At 48.2% G+C, this 22,461-nt stretch overlaps 1 protein-coding gene across 5 annotated transcripts; it reads right to left on the minus strand.

The window, feature by feature from the left end:
- Nucleotides 1-2,777: 2,777 nt before the first annotated feature.
- snx14 (sorting nexin 14) lies at nt 2,778-22,257 on the minus strand. Of its 5 annotated transcripts, none has more exons than XM_070544559.1 (28): nt 21,916-22,257; nt 18,544-18,664; nt 18,403-18,476; nt 17,876-17,954; nt 17,760-17,803; nt 17,597-17,684; nt 17,265-17,349; nt 17,025-17,181; nt 16,840-16,915; nt 16,728-16,772; nt 16,566-16,646; nt 16,377-16,491; nt 16,147-16,302; nt 13,738-13,862; nt 11,245-11,303; nt 11,025-11,154; nt 10,773-10,959; nt 10,411-10,494; nt 10,237-10,337; nt 9,972-10,086; nt 9,863-9,903; nt 8,539-8,655; nt 8,025-8,148; nt 6,411-6,575; nt 6,233-6,328; nt 6,044-6,135; nt 5,839-5,895; nt 2,778-3,084 (listed from the first exon to the last, which is right to left on the minus strand). In XM_070544559.1, exons 1-28 carry the CDS (start codon nt 22,050-22,052, stop codon nt 3,055-3,057), a joined length of 2,781 nt encoding a protein of 926 aa, XP_070400660.1. In that variant the 5' UTR covers nt 22,053-22,257; the 3' UTR covers nt 2,778-3,054. The 5 variants fall into 5 exon arrangements, with proteins under 5 accessions (XP_070400660.1, XP_070400659.1, XP_070400658.1 ...); XM_070544558.1 differs by having other exon boundaries at nt 11,022-11,154; XM_070544557.1 differs by having other exon boundaries at nt 2,778-3,081; nt 11,022-11,303.
- Between the last annotated feature and the right edge of the window lie 204 nt (nt 22,258-22,461).

Consider the following 22,461-nt stretch of genomic DNA (forward strand, 5'->3'; position numbering starts at 1 on the left):
AATAAACTAATAACCTCTAATAAGCTCTAATAAACGTTAATAAGCTCTAATTAACTCTAATAAGCTCTAATGAACTGTAATAAACTAATAACCTCTAATAAGCTCTAATAACCGTTAATAAGCTCTAATGAACTCTAATAAGCGCTAATGAACTGTAATAAACTAATAACCTCTAATAAGCTCTTATGAACTCTAATAAACTCTAATGAACTTGTAATGTCCAGCAATGGTCAGTTTTCTGAAGATTTATTTTTAAGAAGATTTATTTCTAAACAAATTTAAACAAGACTAACTCTAGCTCTAAGTGATGAATGGATCTGGTGTGAGACGTGAGATGAATGGTGTATGTGTGAGTGATGTTGTGATCAGAACTCTCATATCCAGAGAAGCAAGTCTGAATGATGTTGTGATGTTTTGCTTTTAGCTATGATCGGAGTTTCATAAACACATGAGACACCATATTGTTGCTCCACACATACCCTTAGGATGAGACCTCCGTCCAGATCCAGAATGCCAGGTCCTCGAACCCACCTTTCGGTACTGGAGCCGATGAAACAGCGTCAGCAGTACGACAGACTAGTCTTTGAATTGTCTTCAGGTAAAAAGCAACAGTTGGTTCACAGTGTCAGATGGAACCCCCTTGGGGACAGTGAGTTCAGCTTTTATTCTGAAAGGAACCGTTGCTTAGTTGGTAAAATGCAACTGAATTTATCCAGCTTGTTGGTTCTTTGCTTAAAAAGGAAGTCCGGATGGCCAGTCCCATACTTCTCTTAGCATGCGGTGAACTGCAGAGACCTCCAGAGAACTCCAATGAACTCTTGAGAACTCAGAGAAGCATTGAGAACTGAACTTAAGATGGCGTGGGAACTGGTTTTATTAATCTGGATGTTTTGATTTCTGGTCGAATCAAAGTTAGCAGATTTATAAACACCACAGAGACTATGCCACGCTTCGGAAAGGAAGGTTCTGATTGGATGAGTAAACAGTGTGTCATGCATTTACATTATGTGTCATCAGAATGTCTAGTGCAGCTAGATTAAAGTCATATTACTTATTAAAGCATACTAATCATAACATTGCCATTTCACAGATTGGTCAACATTATTGACTAACACTTTGATTAGCTTGATTAAAAATAGAGTTCTTTGATTTATTAAAAGGAAAGAGTCCTTTATCTTCATTCTTCTCTTGAGCTGGAAAGAAGCAGTTTCGAAGCAAATGCATGACCTTGAGGAAGTCTCATGCAGATTAGTTCTGTGTCAGAGGCATCTGTGGAGAGAGGGTAAATAACCTTTGGTGGAATGGCACCTCCATCACGTTACATCACCTACAGATTGACCTACATGCCACCGGTCATCTGCAGACATAAATTCCATTCTCTAAAGTGGATTTTACATCCTAGCTCCCAACAAACCCAGGACACTGCAGCTTTGTTGACATTTCAGGAGGAACAAGATGTCAGGCTGTGTTCCCAAACAAAGCCTTCTTTTGATAGCACCGCAGGATTGCTCACTCTCTGAATAGACTATTTTCAGCTCATGAGTTAATCAATCGTGAAATGAAATGAACAATAATGGTTGATGAATAATAATGTTTTGATTAATCTGTGCTTAATCAGGTTGATTAATCTGTGTTTGAATTACTGAAGTTTGAAATGAATGTTATTATTACATTGAAAGATTTATATATAGTATGATCAGTAATGTTTGATATGACAAGTGAATCGTTATATACACTCAGACACAAGGTTCATTAGAGATAAGTTAAACGTCATGACACATAGATATTTTCTTAGCCACAAATCAGAACATCCTGTATCTGAAAGAAGGCATGATGCTCTGAGGTTTGCTTATTAACATCCCTTAACACGGCACGTCCCGGTTGGCCAAGAAATCATAATATGAGAATATTAAAACAGAGCTTACGTGACGGTGAGTCAATTCTAGACAAAGCTACGGACAGACCATCCGGAGCGAACCCTCTTTAACCCAGAGCATTTTTGACAAGCTGTCAAAAAACCTGCTACACGCTGAAGCTGACACAGCAAACGGTTCCTGCAGAACAAAACTGATACAGTTCCGACTCCCTAAGAGTCTTTCTAGACGCAAACGATTTAATCGATCTGTTGTGACTCGGAAACATCTCTGGACTGGAGAGTCGGTGCTGCGGTTAATCTACCAAACCTCGGTGCCCAGCGGTCATCCAACCTCCCTGGCCTCCGGATCCGCGAAGAGGGTCTCCAAAGAAAGGGTGAGGTAGACACACATGATTGCGTCAGATGCCGTTTTGATAAGAACCAACTTCATAGTTTAATGCAAACCAAATTCTTTTGACACCCAGAACTCTTCTAGATACAAGGTTCTGATAAACACACACCATTAAATCACCATACATCACATCACATCCTCTTAGATTCATCCATCAGTCATCCTATTTAACTTGTCTTGTTTTTAATTTGTTTAGAAAATAAATTTCTTGCTTTTTATAAACCTGACTGTCTGAATTGAGATGAAGTGTGTTTGATCCCTGAAAAAGCAAAGAATCCTAGAATCTTCTTATTAAACATCCCAAGACCAAGCAGGCTGATATTCTATATTTATATAGAGTATCACAGCTCATTGGTCAAAAGTAAAGGTAATATATTAAGCTTAAAAGCAACAATAATTACCACTCTACAAACTCTAATAAACTCTTAAAAACTTTAATAAACTCTAATAAACTTTAATAAGCTCTAATGAACTTTAATAAGACTGTTGGTAAATAAAATTAACCACAACTTTTATTGGGGTAATAAAGTGCTTTTATTTTCCTAACTTGAACTCTTCTGCAGCTTCCTGATTGGTCTGTGATGAATCTGATCTCACTGTGCAGGTGAGTGTTATTCCAACATGTTCTATGTTTTTGTCCGAGTGACCTTTGACCTCTGAGTTCTACATCCTGTCAGACATGCTTAAAGCAAAACGGGAAGAGCACAGAAACTAGATGAGATGAGATTCAGGAGGAAATCTTGGAATTTCAGATCAAGTGGACGTCCAACCAGGAAGTGGATGTCTTTCACACGATGAAGGTCTCCTTTCCTCCCTGCTGAGGAAACAGGAAACCTGAGTTAAGTCACATGTTAAAAGAACTGGGTTCTGTTTACCAACCAGATCAGGTTCTGGTCGGTTCTGGATCAGCTAGCTGTTACAGACGCTCTTTTCCAGATAATATCAGTAACAAAGGAATTCGAAAACGAATATTCCTATTACTGTTTTATGTTGAGTAAGACAAACTTTTCCTACGTATGCATCCACAGGGCTGGGAGAGACGGGGAAACCCCATAGATACTGCAGCTAGCGGTACGGCATATTGTTTGGGTGTGGCTGGAATTGTATGTGTTCGGGAGTTCTGAGTAAGACATAAGCTGTGTGTTAGTGTTAAACAACTGATTCAGAAAAATGATCCGTTTCTTAACCCAATTACTTTTATCACTGTTCCTGTGATTTACATCGTCTGTATGGGGAGTTTGTAGGTCAGAGCTAACCCTGACCCTGGTACTGCCGGCCTTACTCTACATTATTATATTATTATTATTAAGCTATTATATTATATTATATTATATTATATTATGTTAATATTATATTATAGTAATATTATATTATAGTAATATTATAATTATACTATTATATTATGTTATATTACATTATATATATATATTCGTCGTCGTCTTCCTCCGCTTATCCGGGTCCGGGTCGCGGGGGCAGCATCCCAACTAGGGAGCTCCAGACCGTCCTCTCCCCGGCCACCTCCACCAGCTCCTCCGGCAGGATCCCAAGGCGTTCCCGGACCAGATTGGAGATGTAACCTCTCCAACGTGTCCTGGGTTGACCCGGGGGCCTCCTGCCGGCAGGACATGCCCGAAACACCTCCCCGGGGAGGCGTCCAGGAGGCATCCTGACCAGATGCCCAAACCACCTTAACTGACTCCTTTCGATCCGGAGGAGCAGCGGTTCTACTCCGAGTCCCTCCCGAATGTCCGAGCTCCTCACCCTATCTCCAAGGCTGAGCCCGGCCACCCTATGGAGGAAACTCATTTCAGCCGCTTGTATCCGCAATCTTGTTCTTTCGGTCATTACCCAAAGCTCAGGACCATAGGTGAGGATTGGGACGTAGATCGACCGGTAAATCGAGAGCCTGGCTTTCTGGCTCAGCTCCCTCTTCACCACGACAGATCAGCTCAGCATCCGCATCACTGCAGACGCCGAACCAATCCGCCTGTCGATCTCCCGATCCCTCCTACCCTCACTCGTGAACAAGAACCTGAGATACTTAAACTCCTCCACTTGAGGTAGGACCTCTCCCCCGACCCAGAGTTGGCAAGGCACACTTTTCCGGTCGAGAACCATGGTCTCAGATTTGGAGGTGCTGATCCTCATCCCAGCCGCTTCACACTCGGCCGCGAACCTACCCAGCAAGAGCTTAAGGTCAGAGCTGGATGAAGCTAGGAGGACCACATCATCCGCAAAAAGCAGAGACGAGATTCTCCTGCCACCAAACTCGACACACTCCACACCACGGCTGCGCCTAGAAATTCTGTCCATAAAGGTAATGAACAGAACCGGTGACAAAGGACAGCCCTGGCGGAGTCCAACCCTCACTGGGAACAGGTCCGACTTACTACCGGCTATGCGGACCAAACTCATGCTCCTCTGGCAAAGGGACTGAATGGCAGAAAGCCGCCCACCCCATACTCCTGGAGCATCCCCCACAGGGTGCCCCTAAGGACACGGTCATAAGCCTTCTCCAAATCCACAAAGCACATGTGGATTGGTCGGGCAAACTCCCATGCCCCCTCCATCACCCTTGCAAGGGTATAGAGCTGGTCCACAGTTCCACAGCCAGGACGAAAACCACATTGCTCCTCCTCAATCTGAGATTTAACTATCGATCGGACCCTCCTCTCCAGTACCTTGGAGTAGACCTTTCCAGGGAGGCTGAGGAGTGTGATCCCCCTATAGTTGGAACACACCCTCAGGTCACCCTTCTTAAAGATGGGGACCACCACCCCGGTCTGCCACTCCACAGGAACTGCCCCCGATGACCACGCAATGTTGCAGAGACGTGTCAAACATGACAGCCCTACAACATCCATAGCCTTGAGATACCCAGGAGGAATCTCATCCGCCCCCGGGGCTCCGCTGCTGTGTAGTTGTTTGACTACCTCAGCAACTTCTGCCCCCGAGATTGGACAGTCCATCCCCAGGTCTCCCGGCTCTGGTTCCTCCTCGGAATGCGCGTAGGTGGGATTGAGGAGCTCCTCAAAGTATTCCTTCCACCGTCCGACTATAGCCCCAGTTGACGTCAGCAGCTCCCCATCCCCACTGTAAACACTTTGAGCGAGTTGCTGCCTTCCTCTCCTGAAGCGCCGGACAGTTTGCCAGAACCTCTTTGGAGCTGATCGATAGTCTTTCTCCATGGCCTCACCAAACTCCTCCCACGCCCGAGATTTTGCCTCGGCAACTGCCACTGCTGCACCCCGCTTGGCTGTCCGGTACCTGTCTGCTGCCTATATTGTATTATATTATATTATATATTTATTCTCTCTCCTAAGCTTTTATTTTGGAGCATCAGCTCCCTCCTTTTAGAATAGAATATGAAATTTTAATTTGATTAGCTGTGCAATTTTATTTTTAATGTCTACAGTAACTTCATTATTATTGTTGTTTTTTTATTGCACGTTTAAAAATGTTCAAAATAAAGATTTCATTCATTCATTCATAAAGCTAAAAATGGTCTAAACTAGTTTTATTTTCTAAGGAAACCCCATGAAGGTGAGAACTTCCTGTGTGGATTGTTTACCTTGTTGAGTTCAGGAAACAGCTGGAGTACAGCGATGTCCAGCAGGACGTAAGACAACTGAGGAGGACAAATGGCTGTTTTTATATCTAATCAGTACATCACCCAACCCAAGCCCGTACCATTACAGAACCGGGTCTCCGTGTGGTTCTGTCGAATGACCATGTCAGAGGCAGGTCCAGCTAAGCCCCGCCCCCCAGAGTCTCACCTGCTTGTTGAGCAGCGGCTGCTGCAGACCATCAAACAGGAGCTGGACTCCTTCGTTTACGGATTCTTCACCGATTAATTTCACCACAAAATCTGGAAAACAATATTTATGTATTGATCGGTGGACAACTTCCTTTTGTCTGACCTGGACTTCCATCAGCGTTCTGCTCATGCCTGAGGAGGAACCGACCTGGTAAATAGTTCTTCATCCCCTCAAACGTCTGCTTGGCCCGGACCAGCTTGTCCTCGGCGCTCCGCTGCTCGCTGCTCTCACGGAAAACCGAATCTGGAGGAACACAAAACCATTACAGACCCAGGTGGATCCAGGCTGCTGGAACCTTCTGGGTTCTGGTGTGGATCCGACCCACCTCGAAGCTGAGTGATGAGTGACACCAGCCGGTGTTCCTGCAGGACCGCCTCCAGTTTGGACTGCATGTACTGCTCCACATAAGCCTCCAACGAGTTCTTCAACAGGATCCTTCCAGCAGCCAGGATGTGATGCAGCCAGTCCGGAATGTGGAACACCATCCGACCTGAGGAGCAGAACCGTCACCAGAGACAACCAGGAGGTCTGGTGAGACTATCTGACCAGAACCTCCCTGCTTGTTAGCGCCCCCTGCTGCTGGACCAGTGAGACACAAGTTCACGACTGGTTCAGATCAGCTGATGTTGACATTAAAGCAGAACTAAGCCAACTCCAGTTACCGTCAACCAGTCGTGTCTGTATAAACCTGATTAGACCGACATGGTTGGATGGGTTGTGTTTGACCTTTGACCCCAGCCTGGACTAAGGGCCATGATTTACTTGCTGTTGGTGCAGACTTGCTGCTACACTGCATCCTACCACTAGGGGCGCACTAGAGAACTCAGAGCTGGGTTTGTGGAAACCAAAACGGTGAGACAGACCTGGAGTCACCATGGTGACGTGTCTCACTCGTTAACCTGCTGGTTACTCGTACATTGCAGCGTTTGGATGCATCGCGTTAATTTTGTGGGACGCTTAAAACCAACGCAAGTTATGGGCTTGACACACGGGAGGCGACATCGCCTCTCCTCCATTCATTTTCAATGAGACATGCGCGACAAAGCGATAATCGCGGGTCTCTCTCCTACTAAGTGAAACGCGAAAAACGTGCGTGTGAAAGTTTGCACTCGTGCACGTGTCGTGCACGTGTCGTGCACGGACGACCCAGCGACGCGATCCCAGAAAGTTGAAACATTTTCAACTTTTCCTCGCTGTCGCTCGGGCGAGGACCAATCAACGGAGGTTTCATTCACTGACCAATGAGCGGACAGGATGCTCCGCACATCTCCGAGCAAACATGAAGGAGAAGTTGATTATTATTATGTTTATATAGTAAAATCAGAAGTAAGATTTCACATAACTCTAGCAGCATCTTGTGAAACATCATATCTACCGCTTTATTAACTCTGAACCGCTTAAATAACCTTAATTCCCTCCAACCTGACACAGCCAAACAAAACAACGGAAGTTTCGATTTCGCCATGGAACAGAACGCGTAGACGGCTTTACCGCTGGCCGCTGCCGCAGATCGCCTCCCGTGTGACAGGTAATAAAAGCGACAGCGACAAATTTCGCTGATCGCGGTCGTTTGTCGCCTCCCGTGTGTCGAGCCCATTACGAGTGGCAGCCATTTTTAACACGCATGTGCATCGTTCAACAGCAAGTATATCACAGCCCTAATGGTGATGATTTGACCTTTGACCTCGGTCTGTGAGCAGACTAGTGTAGAAATCAGAAGTGTTTATTGGGTTAGGGTCGGCCGCTGCGACCAAACAGATGATCCAACTTCAAGAAACTTTCCTGGTTTTGTTTCATCTCCGTGTTAAAAACTGAATTACGTTGTTTTTTATTGCTCTCCATCGCAGATGGTCGGTTCTGATCCGTTTGGAACACCAGGAGATGAACTTTGGCACTCCTGGTCCAGAACCACCTCTGGACCAGAACCGGGCTGACTCACCAACACACATCATGTAGTCGTACGCGCCGTCCACACTCATAGTCTCTGTGAAGTAGTTGGCGTTCTGTTTGCGCTCCAGCCAATCGGACCTGCTGGCGTTGTTCCTGTAGAGGCTGTTGATGAGCTACAGGAGAGAAGGTGTTCATCAGGACCAGGACAACCCATCACTTACCTGCCCGTGGGCGTGGCCAACCCGGTGGATCTGACAGAGCCGGGTTGGCCACGCCCACCAGAAGAACAGCTGATAAAGACGAGTCACACAAACATCTGTGACATTTCTGAGGAAAACCGCAGACGACGGTCGTAACATGTCAAGGTAACTCGAAACACCTTCATGTCCAAAATGAAAAGAACCTCGTTTAATATTAGAGGATAGAGATTTTTGTTTTTTCCAGCAGCTGGAACCAGAACCATTCATCATACGTGAACAGGAGGAGACGGAAGTCCCCTTTAAAAATCAAAGAGAGAGGATTCCTCCTGGACCTGACGAGGATCCACAGAGTTCTGCTGGTACCTTCTTGTTCCCTGCAGTCGGACTGACGATGGTAAGTTCTGGTCGGTTTGGTTTGGGTCTGGGCGACTCACACGAGTTAAAGAAAGACTGGATGAACGGCTCCAGGTTCTGTCCTTTCTGCAAAAATAGAACCACAAATGAACTTCTGGACCTGCCTGGAACACCTGAACCTGTCTAGAACACCTACCATACCATACCATACCACCTTTATTTATATAGCACTTTAAAAACACAGCCATACGGCTGACCAAAGTGCTGAACAGTCGCACAATAATACAGATAAAAACATAAAACAGTACTATAAAATACAGCCAACAATAAAAAAAGACAAGCTGATAGAAAAGTACCATTAAAACCTTACAATGGATGATAAAATAAGAGTAGTTACAGCCAAACTAACAGCTAACTGTTAAAAGCAAGGGTAAAATCGTGTGTCTTTAGTCTAGACTTAAAATCTGCCAAGGTGGATGCCAGTCGAACTGTGTCTGGAAGTTCGTTCCACAGTTTAGGACCGGCAACAGAGAAAGCTCTTTGTCTGCATGATTTGTAACACGCTTTCGGGACCTCGAGGAGCAACAGGCTGGAGGACCTGAGTGTACGACTGGGAGTATAAATTGAAAGAAGGTCAGATAAGTACACGGGGGCAAGACCATGGAGGGATTTGAAAACAAAAAGTAGCATTTTATATTGGACCCTAAAAGTGATGGGCAACCAATGAAGGGATTTGAGAACTGGTGTTATGTGCTGGCGCCCGTCAGTACGTGTTAGGAATCTAGCAGCTGCGTTTTGAACGAGTTGAAGTCGGGCAAGGGTCGACTTGTTGACACCCAGCAAAACTGCATTTGAGTAGTCAAGCCTAGATGAGATGAAGGCATGAACAACAGATTCCTGACCTGCCTGGAACACCTGGACCTGTCTGGAACACCTGGACCTGTCTGGAACACCTGGACCTGTCTGGAACACCTGGGCCTGCCTGGAACACCTGGACCTGTCTGGAACACCTGGGCCTGCCTGGAACACCTGGGCCTGCCTGGAACACCTGGACCTGTCTGGAACACCTGGACCTGTCTGGAACACCTGGGCCTGCCTGGAACACCTGGGCCTGCCTGGAACACCTGGACCTGTCTGGAACACCTGGACCTGCCTGGAACATCTGGACCTGCCTGATCCAGCCCTGTCAAAGATCCTTGAAACTGGTTCTGGACTCCGTGTCTCCAGACGTTCTGAAGATGGTTTCTTCTGGACTGAGGCTGATTTCTGACCCGATTTCCTGGTCCTGGTACCAGAACATTTCTAACCAACTCACCTGCTGATATTAACTCACCTCTTTTATCAATTTCCCAGGAACAGATTTAAAGATTTTTCCTGAAAAACACAAAATTCATTAGAAACAGCTAAGCTGAGTTTAGCTTTTGGACCAGAACCCGACCCACCCAGGTTGTTAACATCTGGCAGCATCCGGTCCAGGAACTGGGACTCCATGCTGTTAGGAGACAGGAAGTCGGCCAACAGCTGACTGTTACGGAGCTCAGGAAGCTTCAGGAGCCTCTGCACACAAACACATCAGGTCATCCAAACCACTCTCGGACCAGAACCAGAATCTAAACTCAAGTCCAGCCAGTCACCAGTCAGCTGTTTCTAGAGGTCTTCTACAGCTGAAAGCTAACAGCTGTGGACCAGAACCTTCAGGTCCAGTACCTGCAAATATTCCTCAAACTCTTCCCGCTTGGATTCCAGGAACTCGTAATTCTTCGGTCCAATGATCCTCTTGGATGGAAGCTGAACGTCTGTAAACGTTCCTGCAGAAGAACAAAAACTAGATGATTCCAGAAAACCTCTGCTGGGCGATGATGTCATCTGGACATCCGTTACCATGGAACTCTGTCAGTTTGGATTCCAGGACATAGAACTCCAGGTATCTTCTGTCGACATTCCAGCTCTGCACTTCGTGTCCACCTGCAGGAGGAAGAAAAGAGATCTTCAGACTGACCTGCTGAGAACATCTAGAGGAGCTTCAGCCAGGAGACTGGGTTGTTCAGAACCAGCCCAAATGGACTCAAGTTAGCCAGACTGAGCTGTCAGACAGTGATAAGCAGCTCCGAGAGTTCCTCAGAATAATTCATCTTGGGGCTGATGTTTTCCTGCTAACTCAGGACTGATCTGGGAGGAGGCGGAGCTGAAGGTGGACCTGCTGCATCACGCCGTTATAACAAGCATACAAAAAGAATACTGACTGCTCTTGCTGTCGTCACGTTCCACCTGGATGCAGAACACGGGGATCTTCTCCTTCTTCATGACATCTTCACAGAAGTCGATGAAGGGAACGGAGACGCTCCAGGCCAACAGGTTCCGCTGGTGTACAGGTATGCTGGTGGGCTCAGTCAGGCAGAAGTCCTCCAGGACCATGGTGGCCTCCTCCACCTGCAGAGACGCAAGTCAGAACTGGATCAGAGGACGGGCTCGCCTCTGGTACCATGTCTCACCACGTCGTCGTGGATGTCTTCTGTGGCGCTGGGCGGCAGCAGGGCGCCCTCCATCGTCTGGCTCTTAAACACTCCTTTGATCCTGCTACCAATTCGGCTGATTCCAAAGGTCTCGCCTCGCTTGGACGGATTTCTGCGGTGATCACAGAAATTCATTATCATCACCACCCAATCTGGTTTCATCCAGATTGATGCTGCTTCTGAAGATCTGAGCAGAACCAACCTGCTGATCCTGGAGTTTCTGGTGGGAGATTCTGCTCCTCTCAGCAGGTGTCTGAAGTACTGGGGAAGAAGAAACGTGATGTCAATAAAGCCTCAGCTGGCTTCCAAACCGTCTGCAGATTATTTCCAGTGTAGCAGATAAAAATCCTGAACAGCTGAGGGAGGAAGGTCAGAAAAAGGGAAGCAACAAGGAAAATCTGGGAATTCTCTACGGAGATGTCACTGACAAAGAAACAGGAGAAGATCTGGAACAGGACTTGAGTGAAGACTCGTAGCTGGAGATTAAAGGTCCATTTAAGGGAAATCCAGATGTTGTTATTGGACATGTAGCTGTTTGCCTTGAATAGTAAAAATTACTTGGTTTTTTCAAATGGCACCATCTAGAGGTCGACAACTGTATCGCACCTGTATCTTCTCCCCTTGCCTCTGTGATTACCACCAGAAGCAATGTTTCTCCATGGTGAACGAGGAAGAGCCCAAGTCTAAATTGTCCGAAGCTCATGCCAAAGCCGTTTCAAATGAGCAGTCGCTATCTTTGTTTTTTCACTCAGTAGAGCGCTGTGATTGGCGAGAATGTTGGACAGAGGTAGCTCAGCCGTAGGGAGCGCTAGGGCGCCGCCTCACCAGTCTCACAGGGAGAAGCAATGAAAATGAAACTAAAGGATCTCTACATCCTACAGACCATAAGTGCTGTGTATAATCAGCATTTAAGTGTGGTTTAAAAACGTTATTGACACGTTTACCGCTACAGAATCGTCTGTGACGTACTTCCTGTTACTTTTGGGTGCAGCGAGCTCTACCATAGACCTGCGCTAACTGGTGCATGCATGCTGGACCACCCCATGATGGAATGTCACGCCAGAGGCTTCTGAACACACTCCTGCAGGTAATAAGTTTTACTATAACACAGATTATTACAACCTTAATCCAGCAAAGTAAGACTGAGTGAATGATTTTACCTTCCTGAACTCAGCTTTGTTTGTTTTACGCTGAATTTGCACATATTGGTGAGTTTTAAGCACGTTTTTGGAACAATGTTGCTGTTACCGTCTGTCGGTGTGACATAAGAATGGTGATTTGGCGTTCCCTAGTGGTGATATGTGGATAATGCATCTGAAGTCAGCCCAGTCGTCACAACCACAAATTTCACTTATTAGACTAATGAGCGATGAGACTATTTTAATACGTTCATAATGTCAACACTTTTCTAATCGGCCTTTCTCCTGAAAACCTTTTGTTTTTGACTAGAAATACGATGAAATAATGATTAAATATATACGTTTTAGACAACTTTTATTTAAAGAGCAAGTCACCCCCTACCAGAGTCTTACTCCACTCCCACTTCCTGTTTGAAAAATGCAACAAATGCTGTTGCCTGGCAGACCGAGAGGGCGGAGTTACTAACAAATGGTAAATGGCCTGTATTTGATATAGCGCCTTCTAGAGTCCTGGAACCCCCAAGGCGCTTTACAACACAACCAGTCATTCACCCATTCACACACACATTCACACACTGGTGGGGATGAGCTACGATGTAGCCACAGCTGCCCTGGGGCGCACTGGCAGAGGCGAGGCTGCCGAGCACTGGCGCCACCGGTCCCTCCGACCACCACCAGCAGGCAACGTGGGTTAAGTGTCTTGCCCAAGGACACAACGACAGCGACAGACTGAGCGGGGCTTGAACCTGCAACCTTCCGATTACGGGGCGAGCACTTAACTACACACACACAGGCTCACAACGGCATGATGACATCATAATGTACCAGCTAACGTCACTGTGTACCTCTTAGCCAATAGCAATGGCAGATTTCAATTTAAATGCAGTGCAGTTTTTACCTGAAGAGGGCGCAACCCGACAGTTTAGGCAGAATATTTAAATTTTAACTAAGACGCACTAAAGTGCCAAATTATAACTACACGTGTCCGCAGCATGATTAGACACTCATTCATCTGGTTTATCAGCAAGTGACTTGCTCTTTAAACACGTTAGAAACTAATGTTTAGTAAGTGGGTTTTTTTCTGCCTGCTTGAATTTTGCTGTTGTTTTAAAAAACCAGAAATGTGATTTGAAATTACAAATATTTTAAACATTTATTAGTTTGTTCTAATAAACTTGTTTTTATTTATCTGCCCATAAACCATCATTTTGTAAGGAAGCAAATGGATAAGAAACATGTTAATAGTACATATTTATTAAAATAACTCGTTATTCATACTCACTTCCCCATAACAGGTCACGCAAATCCCGCCCGGCACAACACCTGTTTAATTGCGCCCCACCCAAAGAAACCTTCACCAAATGCCACTGCTGCTACAGCCTGCTGAGGTTCCTGTGGGGCGTGGCTAAACTGACCTGCAGCTTGGACTACCTTGTTTCTAGCTTTCTAGGCTAGCGGATTGTAGCTTTAAGACACATTTAGCTGAAGATTGGAGCCCAGACAGCCCTGATGCAACATGGGGGGGCACATCAGAAACACCTCGGCTGTTCTCTCACCTCGTCGCTGTGGCAGAACATGGGAGTGAAAACCTTCTCCAGCAGAGACAGAACGTGTTCGTACGCCTCGAACAGGCAGCGCATCGTCTGCAGCTTCACCACATCAGAGTACGGACCTTCAGCAACTATCAGACAACAGCAGGACACACCGTCATTCTTTACAACATCAGGTCACACCCGCATGTGTAGCATCAGGCCACATCTGTAGCATCAGGCCACACACACATGTGTAACATCAGGCCACACCCACATGTGTAGCATTAGGCCACACCCACATGTGTAACATCATGCCAGACCTGTAGCATCAGGCCACACCCACATGTGTAGCATCAGGCCACACCCACACCTGTAACATCAGACCGCACCCACATGTGTAGCATTAGACCACACCTGTAGCATCAGGCCACATCCACATGTGTAGCATTAGACCACACCTGTAGCATCAGACCACACCCACATGTGTAGCATTAGACCACACCTGTAGCATCAGACCACACCCACTTGTGTAGCATCAGGCCGCACCCACATGTGTAGCATTAGACCACACCTGTAGCATCAGGCCATATCTGTAGCATTAGGCCACACCCACATGTGTAGCATCAGGCCACACCTGTAGCATCAGGCCATATCTGTAGCATTAGGCCACACCCACATGTGTAGCATCAGGCTGCACCCACATGAGTAGCATCAGGCCACACCTGTAGCATCAGGCCATATCTGTAGCATTAGGCCACACCCACATGTGTAGCATCAGGCTGCACCCACATGTGTAGCATCAGGCCACACCTGTAGCATCAGGCCACACCACATGTGTAACATATGGCCACACCCACATGCGTAGCATCAGGCCACACCCAACCTGTAACATCAGACCGCACCCAGATGTGTAGCATTAGACCACACCTGTAGCATCAGGCCACACCCACATGTGTAGCATTAGACCACACCTGCAGCATCAGACCACACCCACATGTGTAGCATCAGGCCGCACCCACATGTGTAGCATTAGACCACACCTGTAGCATCAGACCACACCCACATGTGTAGCATCAGGCTGCACCCACATGTGTAGCATTAGGCCACACCCACATGTGTAGCATCAGGCCAGACCTGTAGCATCAGGCCACACCCACATGTGTAGCATCAGGCCACACCCACACCTGTAACATAAGACCGCACCCACATGTGTAGCATTAGACCACACCTGTAGCATCAGGCCACACCTGTAGCATCAGACCACACCCACATGTGTAACATCAGGCCGCACCCACATGTGTAGCATTAGACCACACCTGAAGCATCAGGCCATATCTGTAGCATCAGGCCACACCCACATGTGTAGCATCAGGCTGCACCCACATGTGTAGCATTAGACCACACCTGAAGCATCAGGCCATATCTGTAGCATCAGGCCACACCCACATGTGTAGCATCAGGCTGCACCCACATGTGTAGCATTAGGCCACACCCACATGTGTAGCATCATGCCAGACCTGTAGCATCAGGCCACACCCACATGCGTAACATCAGGCCAGACCTGTAGCATCAGGCCACACCCACACCTGTAACATCAGACCGCACCCAGATGTGTAGCATTAGACCACACCTGTAGCATCAGGCCACACCCACATATGTAGCATTAGACCACACCTGTAGCATCAGACCACACCCACATGTGTAGCATCAGGCCACACCCACATGTGTAGCATTAGACCACACCTGTAGCATCAGGCCACACCCACATGTTTAGCATTAGGCCTCACCCACATGTGTAGCATCAGGCTGCACCCACATGTGTAGCATTAGGCCAAACCCACATGTGTAGCATCAGGCCAGACCTGTAGCATCAGGCCACACCCACATGTGTAGCATCAGGCCACACCCACACCTGTAACATAAGACCGCACCCACATGTGTAGCATTAGACCACACCTGTAGCATCAGACCACACCCACATGTGTAGCATCAGGCCGCACCCACATGTGTAGCATTAGACCACACCTGTAGCATCAGGCCATATCTGTAGCATCAGGCCACACCCACATGTGTAGCATCAGGCCACACCCACACCTGTAACATAAGACCGCACTCACTTGTGTAGCATTAGACCACACCTGTAGCATCAGGCCACACCCACACCTGTAGCACCAGGCCACACCCACACCTGTAGCATCAGGCCACACCCACACGTGTTAGCATCAGGCCACAACCACATCTGTAACATCGGGCCACATCCACATGTGTAGCATCAGGCCACACCCACACCTGTAACATTAAGCCACACCCACAACTGTAGCATCAGGCCACACCCACAACTGTAGCATCAGGCCACATCCACATGAAGGCAAGTACAATATGTAATTAGGTGGCTTGTGATTGGCCGCATCCACCGCATCCAGATGTTCTTACTGCTCCGGATGTCCTCCGTGATGAACGAGTCGAAGCGGATCTTGTCGAAGCTCTCGTCCAGGCAGTAGGTGTGGTAGATGTTGACCACCTCGCCGTGCAGACGCTGAAGCTCGGAGTCGCTCAGCTCTGGACTCAGGATCTTATCATTGAACTCCTCTGGAGGACAGGTTGAGGGTTTGACGCCGATGGCGGTTCTAGGATGTGACGATGCGGTTGGTTTTTGATCTTACCGGCGGCGAGGCAGAACTGCAGCACATGCACGGCTCCTTCCTGCTTCAGGAAGTTGATGAATCGAAAGAGAAGGTCCTGCTGCTCCCTGATGTCCTTCAGCTCCAGCTTCAGCACCTGCAGAAGCAGATCCTCTCTTACGGCACCTGCAGCTCAGGAAGCTGAACTGGGAAAACCGGAGAGGAACTCACAGATGGCTTCCTGGCGCTGGCATCAGCATACCTGTGCAGAAATGGAACCAGAGGAGATGGTGCTTCTGTGGCTTCTTCTGGCTGCAGAAGAACAATCAGAGTCAGACGCCCTTCACCAACAATAAAACCCATTCAGAACCAGAACCGGACCTGCAGACTTACTGGAGTCTGGTCCACAAAGATCAGAACCATGAGGTTCACTGTGTCCTGAAACCAGATTTAGGATCAGAATTATGAAACCAGAAATTCTCAGAACCAGGTCTGCTGGTCTCACCGGGTCAGCCATGAAGTCCATGGTCGGCAGGACAACGGATCCGGCCATCACCTCCCGTAGCAGCAGAGCCAGAGACCTGAACCAGAACCAGAGTCTGACAGGATGCTGGTACCAGAGACCAAAGTTCCAGTCTGAACTGGTTCTGTTCTGAGTCGACCCAGTGGGCCTGCTGGTTCTGGACCTACCTGCAGTCTGTGGCTTTAGGAGGCAGCAGGAAGGGGAACAGCATCTCCGTCAGCTTCCGGAGGTACAGCAGCTCGTCCTTCCGGCTCTGCAGCGCCACATGGAGGTCGGATCCGTACTCCTCCAGCGCAGCCTTCTCCAGACTCTCCCCGTTCCCCACTGGAACAACGGACCGAAACCAGGAGAGTCCAAGTGAGCCCAGATGGGTTTGATAATAAAAGTGTCGGGAGATGACCTCTGACCTTTAACCCGAGCTTTCGCCATGATCTCAATGTGCTTCATGACGGTCTTCATGACTTGGTCCATAAACACAGCCGGAACGTCCACCTGCAGAACAACTGGGTCACGACTAGAACCAGATCATCCAAAGCAGAGCTGTTAACCCGGATAAGGAGACCAGAAGATGAGACTAACTGGGCCGGGCCAGAACCCTGTTAAACCTGGAATGGTTTCTGGTTATTGATCATAAATGGATCATCTGTCAGAACCAGAACCGGTTTAACCGACACAATAACTAGTCAACAAGCAGCTGATAACGGAAGCTCCGACTGGGTTGAGGTGAAGAACCCGTCACCTTCTGGGCTCGGCGGATCAGGACCGATGCAAAGAAACGGAAGATCATCCTGACCTCATCCAGACACCCCTCGTCCTCCGTGATGTCCCTGAAGCCAGACAAGAAGGTTTTAACTGCTCATGGTGGGTCGGTTCTGAGCAGAACACGTCTGGGTCGGTCTCACCTGTACCAGGGGTACACAAACTTCTCCAGAACCAGCTTGAAGACCTGCAGGTAGAAATCAGAACCATGATGTGGATCTTTCACAGAGACAACAAAGCTGCTCCTGCTGTCAGGTACCTCGGCTACCAACGCGTCCACTTTGGACCGAACCTTCAGGTCCAACCAGGGCTGGAAGTTCTCCAAAAGCAGAGCGGTTCTGGAACAAATCAGTCAGCTGGTTTGTTTCATGCTAAAGGAAACCAGTTTGACCAGTTTAAAGGAGGTAACTCAGTAGCTCTTTAACCGCCTAGAAGATAAAATCACCAGAACCAGAACCAGGATCTTGAAATGAACCCTGAAGCTGACTGGGAGCCAGTGAAGCTGGAGGAGTAGCGGGGTGATGTGGGTGTGTTTGTAGGACTTGGTCAGAACCACCTGTAGATGGTTCAGGGAGGTTCTGCTCAGGCACGTGAAGAGAGAGTTGCAGTAGTCTAAGCGTGAGGAGATGAAGGTGTGGAGAACTGTCTCAGGACTCAGCTTAGCAGGCTCATCCCTTAAGTCATCAGAGGTCACTCTAAAGGTTCTGGTACCAGAACTAAAACTGCATCAAAGTCTGAACCTAAAATGTAAAGAAGCAGACCCGGGTGAGGACCAGATGGACCTACCGGTGGCGTCGACACTTGACCTTCCCACAGACAGTGCAGCTGTGGCCCAGAGGAAACAGCCCAGGCTCTCGTCTCTGTAGGACACAAAAACGTTCAGCCGTTCTGTCACCAGTGACCCGAGTCTGCACTGACGGACCATACTTTGTTTCTCTGCTTCACAGTGAAGATGAAGTTTGGAAGCAGCGACTCGGGTCCGAGCATGCAGTAGAAGGCCACAGCACCAGCCAGAAGCGACCAGAACGTCATCAGGATGTGGAGGTACCTGCAGGCAGGAAAACAGGGGAGGGTCAGAAGAACACCAAGGAGCAGGAACTCTGGACCTGAAGCTCCAGGTTCTGAAGCTGGTTACACTCCTGCCGGTGGTGGCTTGTCCACAGGGGGCACTAGGGCGCCGCCCCACTAGTCTCACAGGAAGAACAGTCACCACATAAGGACCTGTACATCATAGCCTGTAAGTCATCGTCGTCATCCTCCGCTTATACGGGTCCAGGTCGCGGGGGCAGCATCCCAACTAGGGAGCTCCAGAAAGTCCTCTCCTTGGCCACCTCCACCAGTTCCTCCGGCAGGACCCCAAGGCGTTCCCGGACCAGATTGGAGATGTAACCTCTCCAACGTGTCCTGGGTTGACCCGGGGGCCTCCTGCCGGCAGGACATGCCCGAAACACCTCCCCGGGGAGGCGTCCAGGAGGCATCCTGACCAGATGCCCAAACCACCTCAACGGACTCCTTTCGATCCGGAGGAGCAGCGGTTCTACTCCGAGTCCCTCCCGAATGTCCTAGCTCCTCACCCTATCTCTAAGGCTGAGCCCGGCCACCCTACGGAGGAAACTCATTTTGGCCGCTTGTATCCGCGATCTCGTTCTTTCGGTCATTACCCAAAGCTCATGACCATAGGTGAGGATTGGGACGTAGATCGACCGGTAAATCGAGAGCCTGGCTTTCTGGCTCAGCTCCCTCTTCCCCACGACAGATCGGCTCAGCGTCCACATCAATGCAGATGCTGAACTAATCCACCTGTCGATCTCCCGATCCCTCCTACCCTCACTCGTGAACAAGACCCCGAGATACTTAAACTCCTCCACTTGAGGTAGGACTTCTTTCCCCACCCGGAGTTGGCAAGTCACCCTTTTCCGGTCGAGAACCATTGTCTCAGATTTGGAGGTGCTGATCCTCATCCCAGCCGCTTCACACTCGGCTGCGAACCTACCCAACAAGAGCTGAAGGTCAGAGCTGGATGAAGCTAGGAGGACCACATCATCCGCAAAAAGCAGAGACGAGATTCTCCTGCCACCAAACTCGACACACTCCACACCACGGCTGCGCCTAGAAATTCTGTCCATAAAGGTAATGAACAGAACCGGTGACAAAGGACAGCCCTGGCAGAGTCCAACCCTCACTGGGAACAGGTCCGACTTACTACCGGCTATGCGGACCAAACTCACGCTCCTCTGGTAAAGGGACTGAATGGCCCTTAACAGAAAGCCACCCACCCCATACTCCTGGAGCGTCCCCCACAGGGTGCCCCTGGGGACACGGTCATAAGCCTTCTCCAAATCCACAAAACACATGTGGATTGGTTGGGCAAACTCCCATGCCCCCACCCTTGCAAGGGTATAGAGCTGGTCCACAGTTCCACGGCCAGGACGAAAACCACCTTGCTCCTCCTCAATCTGAGATTCAACTATCGATCGGACCCTCCTCTCCAGTACCTTGGAGTAGACCTTTCCAGGGAGGCTGAGGAGTGTGATCCCCCTATAGTTGGAACACACCCTCAGGTCACCCTTCTTAAAGATGGGGACCACCACCCCGGTCTGCCACTCCACAGGAACTGCCCCCGATGACCACGCAATGTTGCAGAGACGTGTCAACCACGACAGCCCTACAACATCCATAGCCTTGAGATACCCAGGACGAATCTCATCCGCCCCCGGTGCTCCGCTGCTGTGTAGTTGTTTGACTACCTCAGCAACTTCTGCCCCCGAGATAGGACCTGCCTGTAAGTGTGGTTTAAAACGTTCTTCACACCTTTACCGCTACACAGTCGACTGGTGATGTACTTCCTGTTACTCTGGGGGCAGCCATCTCTACCATAGACCTACGCCAGGTGGGTCCAAAGTCCGGCCCACGGGCCAATCATGGCCTAGCTTCAGTCTAGTTGTGTATTATTTATGACTCGCTTCATTGGTGTAATTCATTTTATCGCCACATGGTGGCAGCACTTTTCTGTCCTGCTACCTCATTAAAGACACCCAGCCGTAGACTAACGACTAACTTACTTGCAGTACGACCAGGTCAGTCCAGAGTCATCTCCAGGTAACGACAGTTGGAACTAGTTTGTGTCTCAGGAATAACTCTTAAGGAGTTGAACAAATCAGTTTGTTCTGCAGGAACTATCTTGTTGTATCAGCTTCGCAGGTGCGGAAAAAAAAAGGTTTTGACCATGTGTCAAAATATTTGGTGGGTTAAAGAGGTTTTTGCTTCAGGTGGCCAGCTTGAAGCTTCTCCAGAACTGAAGAATCACCAGCGTGATCTGGTTTTAATGTTATGATGTTATGATTGTGTAGCCAACCAGAGGTTGACAAGTTTGGATGTTACCAAGAATCTCAGAGACACATGCCTTCTTTGATCCGTAGGCTCTGATCTGGGTAAAAGATTAATTATGTGTCATGGACTTAACTTTACCTTACTTTGTACTTGTGTGAGTGCAAAACCTTGTCAAGTAAACATGTTGAAACAATCATTGAGCGCAGATGAATGAAACATTTCATTATTTATAATTATTATACGTAGCAATAAACAAACGTTTATTTAATGATTATCTAGCTTGTAAATTTCAGAAGTTCATATTTAATTTTAAAAATCTTCTTTCTTCTTTCAAGTGAGGAGTTTAGATAAAAGGGTTGCTCTGTGAGGGATCTTGGAAAGAACAGGATTGTCAATGTTATGATTTTGTTATCTCTGTCAGAGCGGCAGGCTCTGAGCTCCAGCTGGTGTGAGGAAAGCAGGCTGATTTAAAGGGGACACGTGCAGTCTCGTGTCTCCTTTTTGACCAGATGTTGAATGGTCAAACAGTACCTACACTGACCATTGCTGGACGTTACACCTAGGTTCCAGACATCACCTTTAGTTCCATGCACTCACACAGTAAATAGTTAACCACTTTGTCAAGTTTTAATTGTTTGTAAAATAAATTCTTACTTTTATAAACCTGACTGTTTCCTGAATCAAAACTAGGTGTACAATCCCCTAATAAAAAAGACTACTAGAATCTTCTGATTAAACACAATAAACACCAGGCAGTGTGATATTCTATAATTAGATAAGAGTACTTCAGCTTACTGGTCACAAGTAGAGTTAATATACTGAGCTTAAGTACCCAGTTTAGCTCACCCTACACCGGTGAGGGACATTTATATGTTTGGACTAAATAATGAATGATAGCAACCAGGTGACTTAATGGTTTTATGCTGTTACCATGCCCAGGTCACGTGAGAGCCGCCAGGTGACGCTCACCTGTTGAGCAGCACCGTAAGCGACGCCAGGCCCAGCAGCAGGCAGCAGGACACCGGATACTGCCGTCCGGTTTCCCGCACCGTGTCAATCTTCAGAGCCGCCCTCAGAACCTCCAGGTGGGTCCAAACTCCCGCCATGCCCGTGGCCTGGTCCTAATGGCAGCTCGAACCGGTAACGACCATGTTTGCGATAAAACCGAGTCAGCAGTTGGGCTTCAGGTTCCGGAGGTCCCGACTTCCAGCAGAACACCTCTACGTCCCGTTAACGACCCGGTCTCCGTTATTTAGCCTCCAGCTCACTTTGCTGTTCGTGTTTGAGACTTCTGCTGAAGTCCTGAGCGACTTCCTGCCAGAGCGGCAGCGCTAATCCAGGCAGGTTGCCAGGTCTGGTCAGAAAAACGGAACCGAGGCGCTTCACCCGGGTCACTAACGGGCTTACGTTCTGTGGTTATGGAAATCCATTATGATCCACAATACAGAAGCTCTGAGTGCTGCAAACAACCAGCAGGGGTCAGTGGGTGTTTAGATTAATGAGCAGCCTCAGCTC

Source organism: Nothobranchius furzeri, chromosome 2 (assembly GCF_043380555.1).
Source record: "Nothobranchius furzeri strain GRZ-AD chromosome 2, NfurGRZ-RIMD1, whole genome shotgun sequence".
Taxonomy (NCBI): Eukaryota; Metazoa; Chordata; class Actinopteri; order Cyprinodontiformes; family Nothobranchiidae; genus Nothobranchius; species Nothobranchius furzeri.

Coding starts and splice junctions, on each gene's coding strand:
- snx14 (XM_070544556.1), bottom strand. CDS start 22,052: ATGGCGGGAGTTTGGACCCACCTGGAGGTTCTGAGGGCGGCTCTGAAG. Junction 10,087..10,236: donor AGTTTGAGGAATATTTGCAG/GTACTGGACCTG, acceptor GTTTGTGTGCAG/AGGCTCCTGAAGCTTCCTGA. Junction 5,896..6,043: donor AGCCGCTGCTCAACAAGCAG/GTGAGACTCTGG, acceptor TGTCCTCCTCAG/TTGTCTTACGTCCTGCTGGA.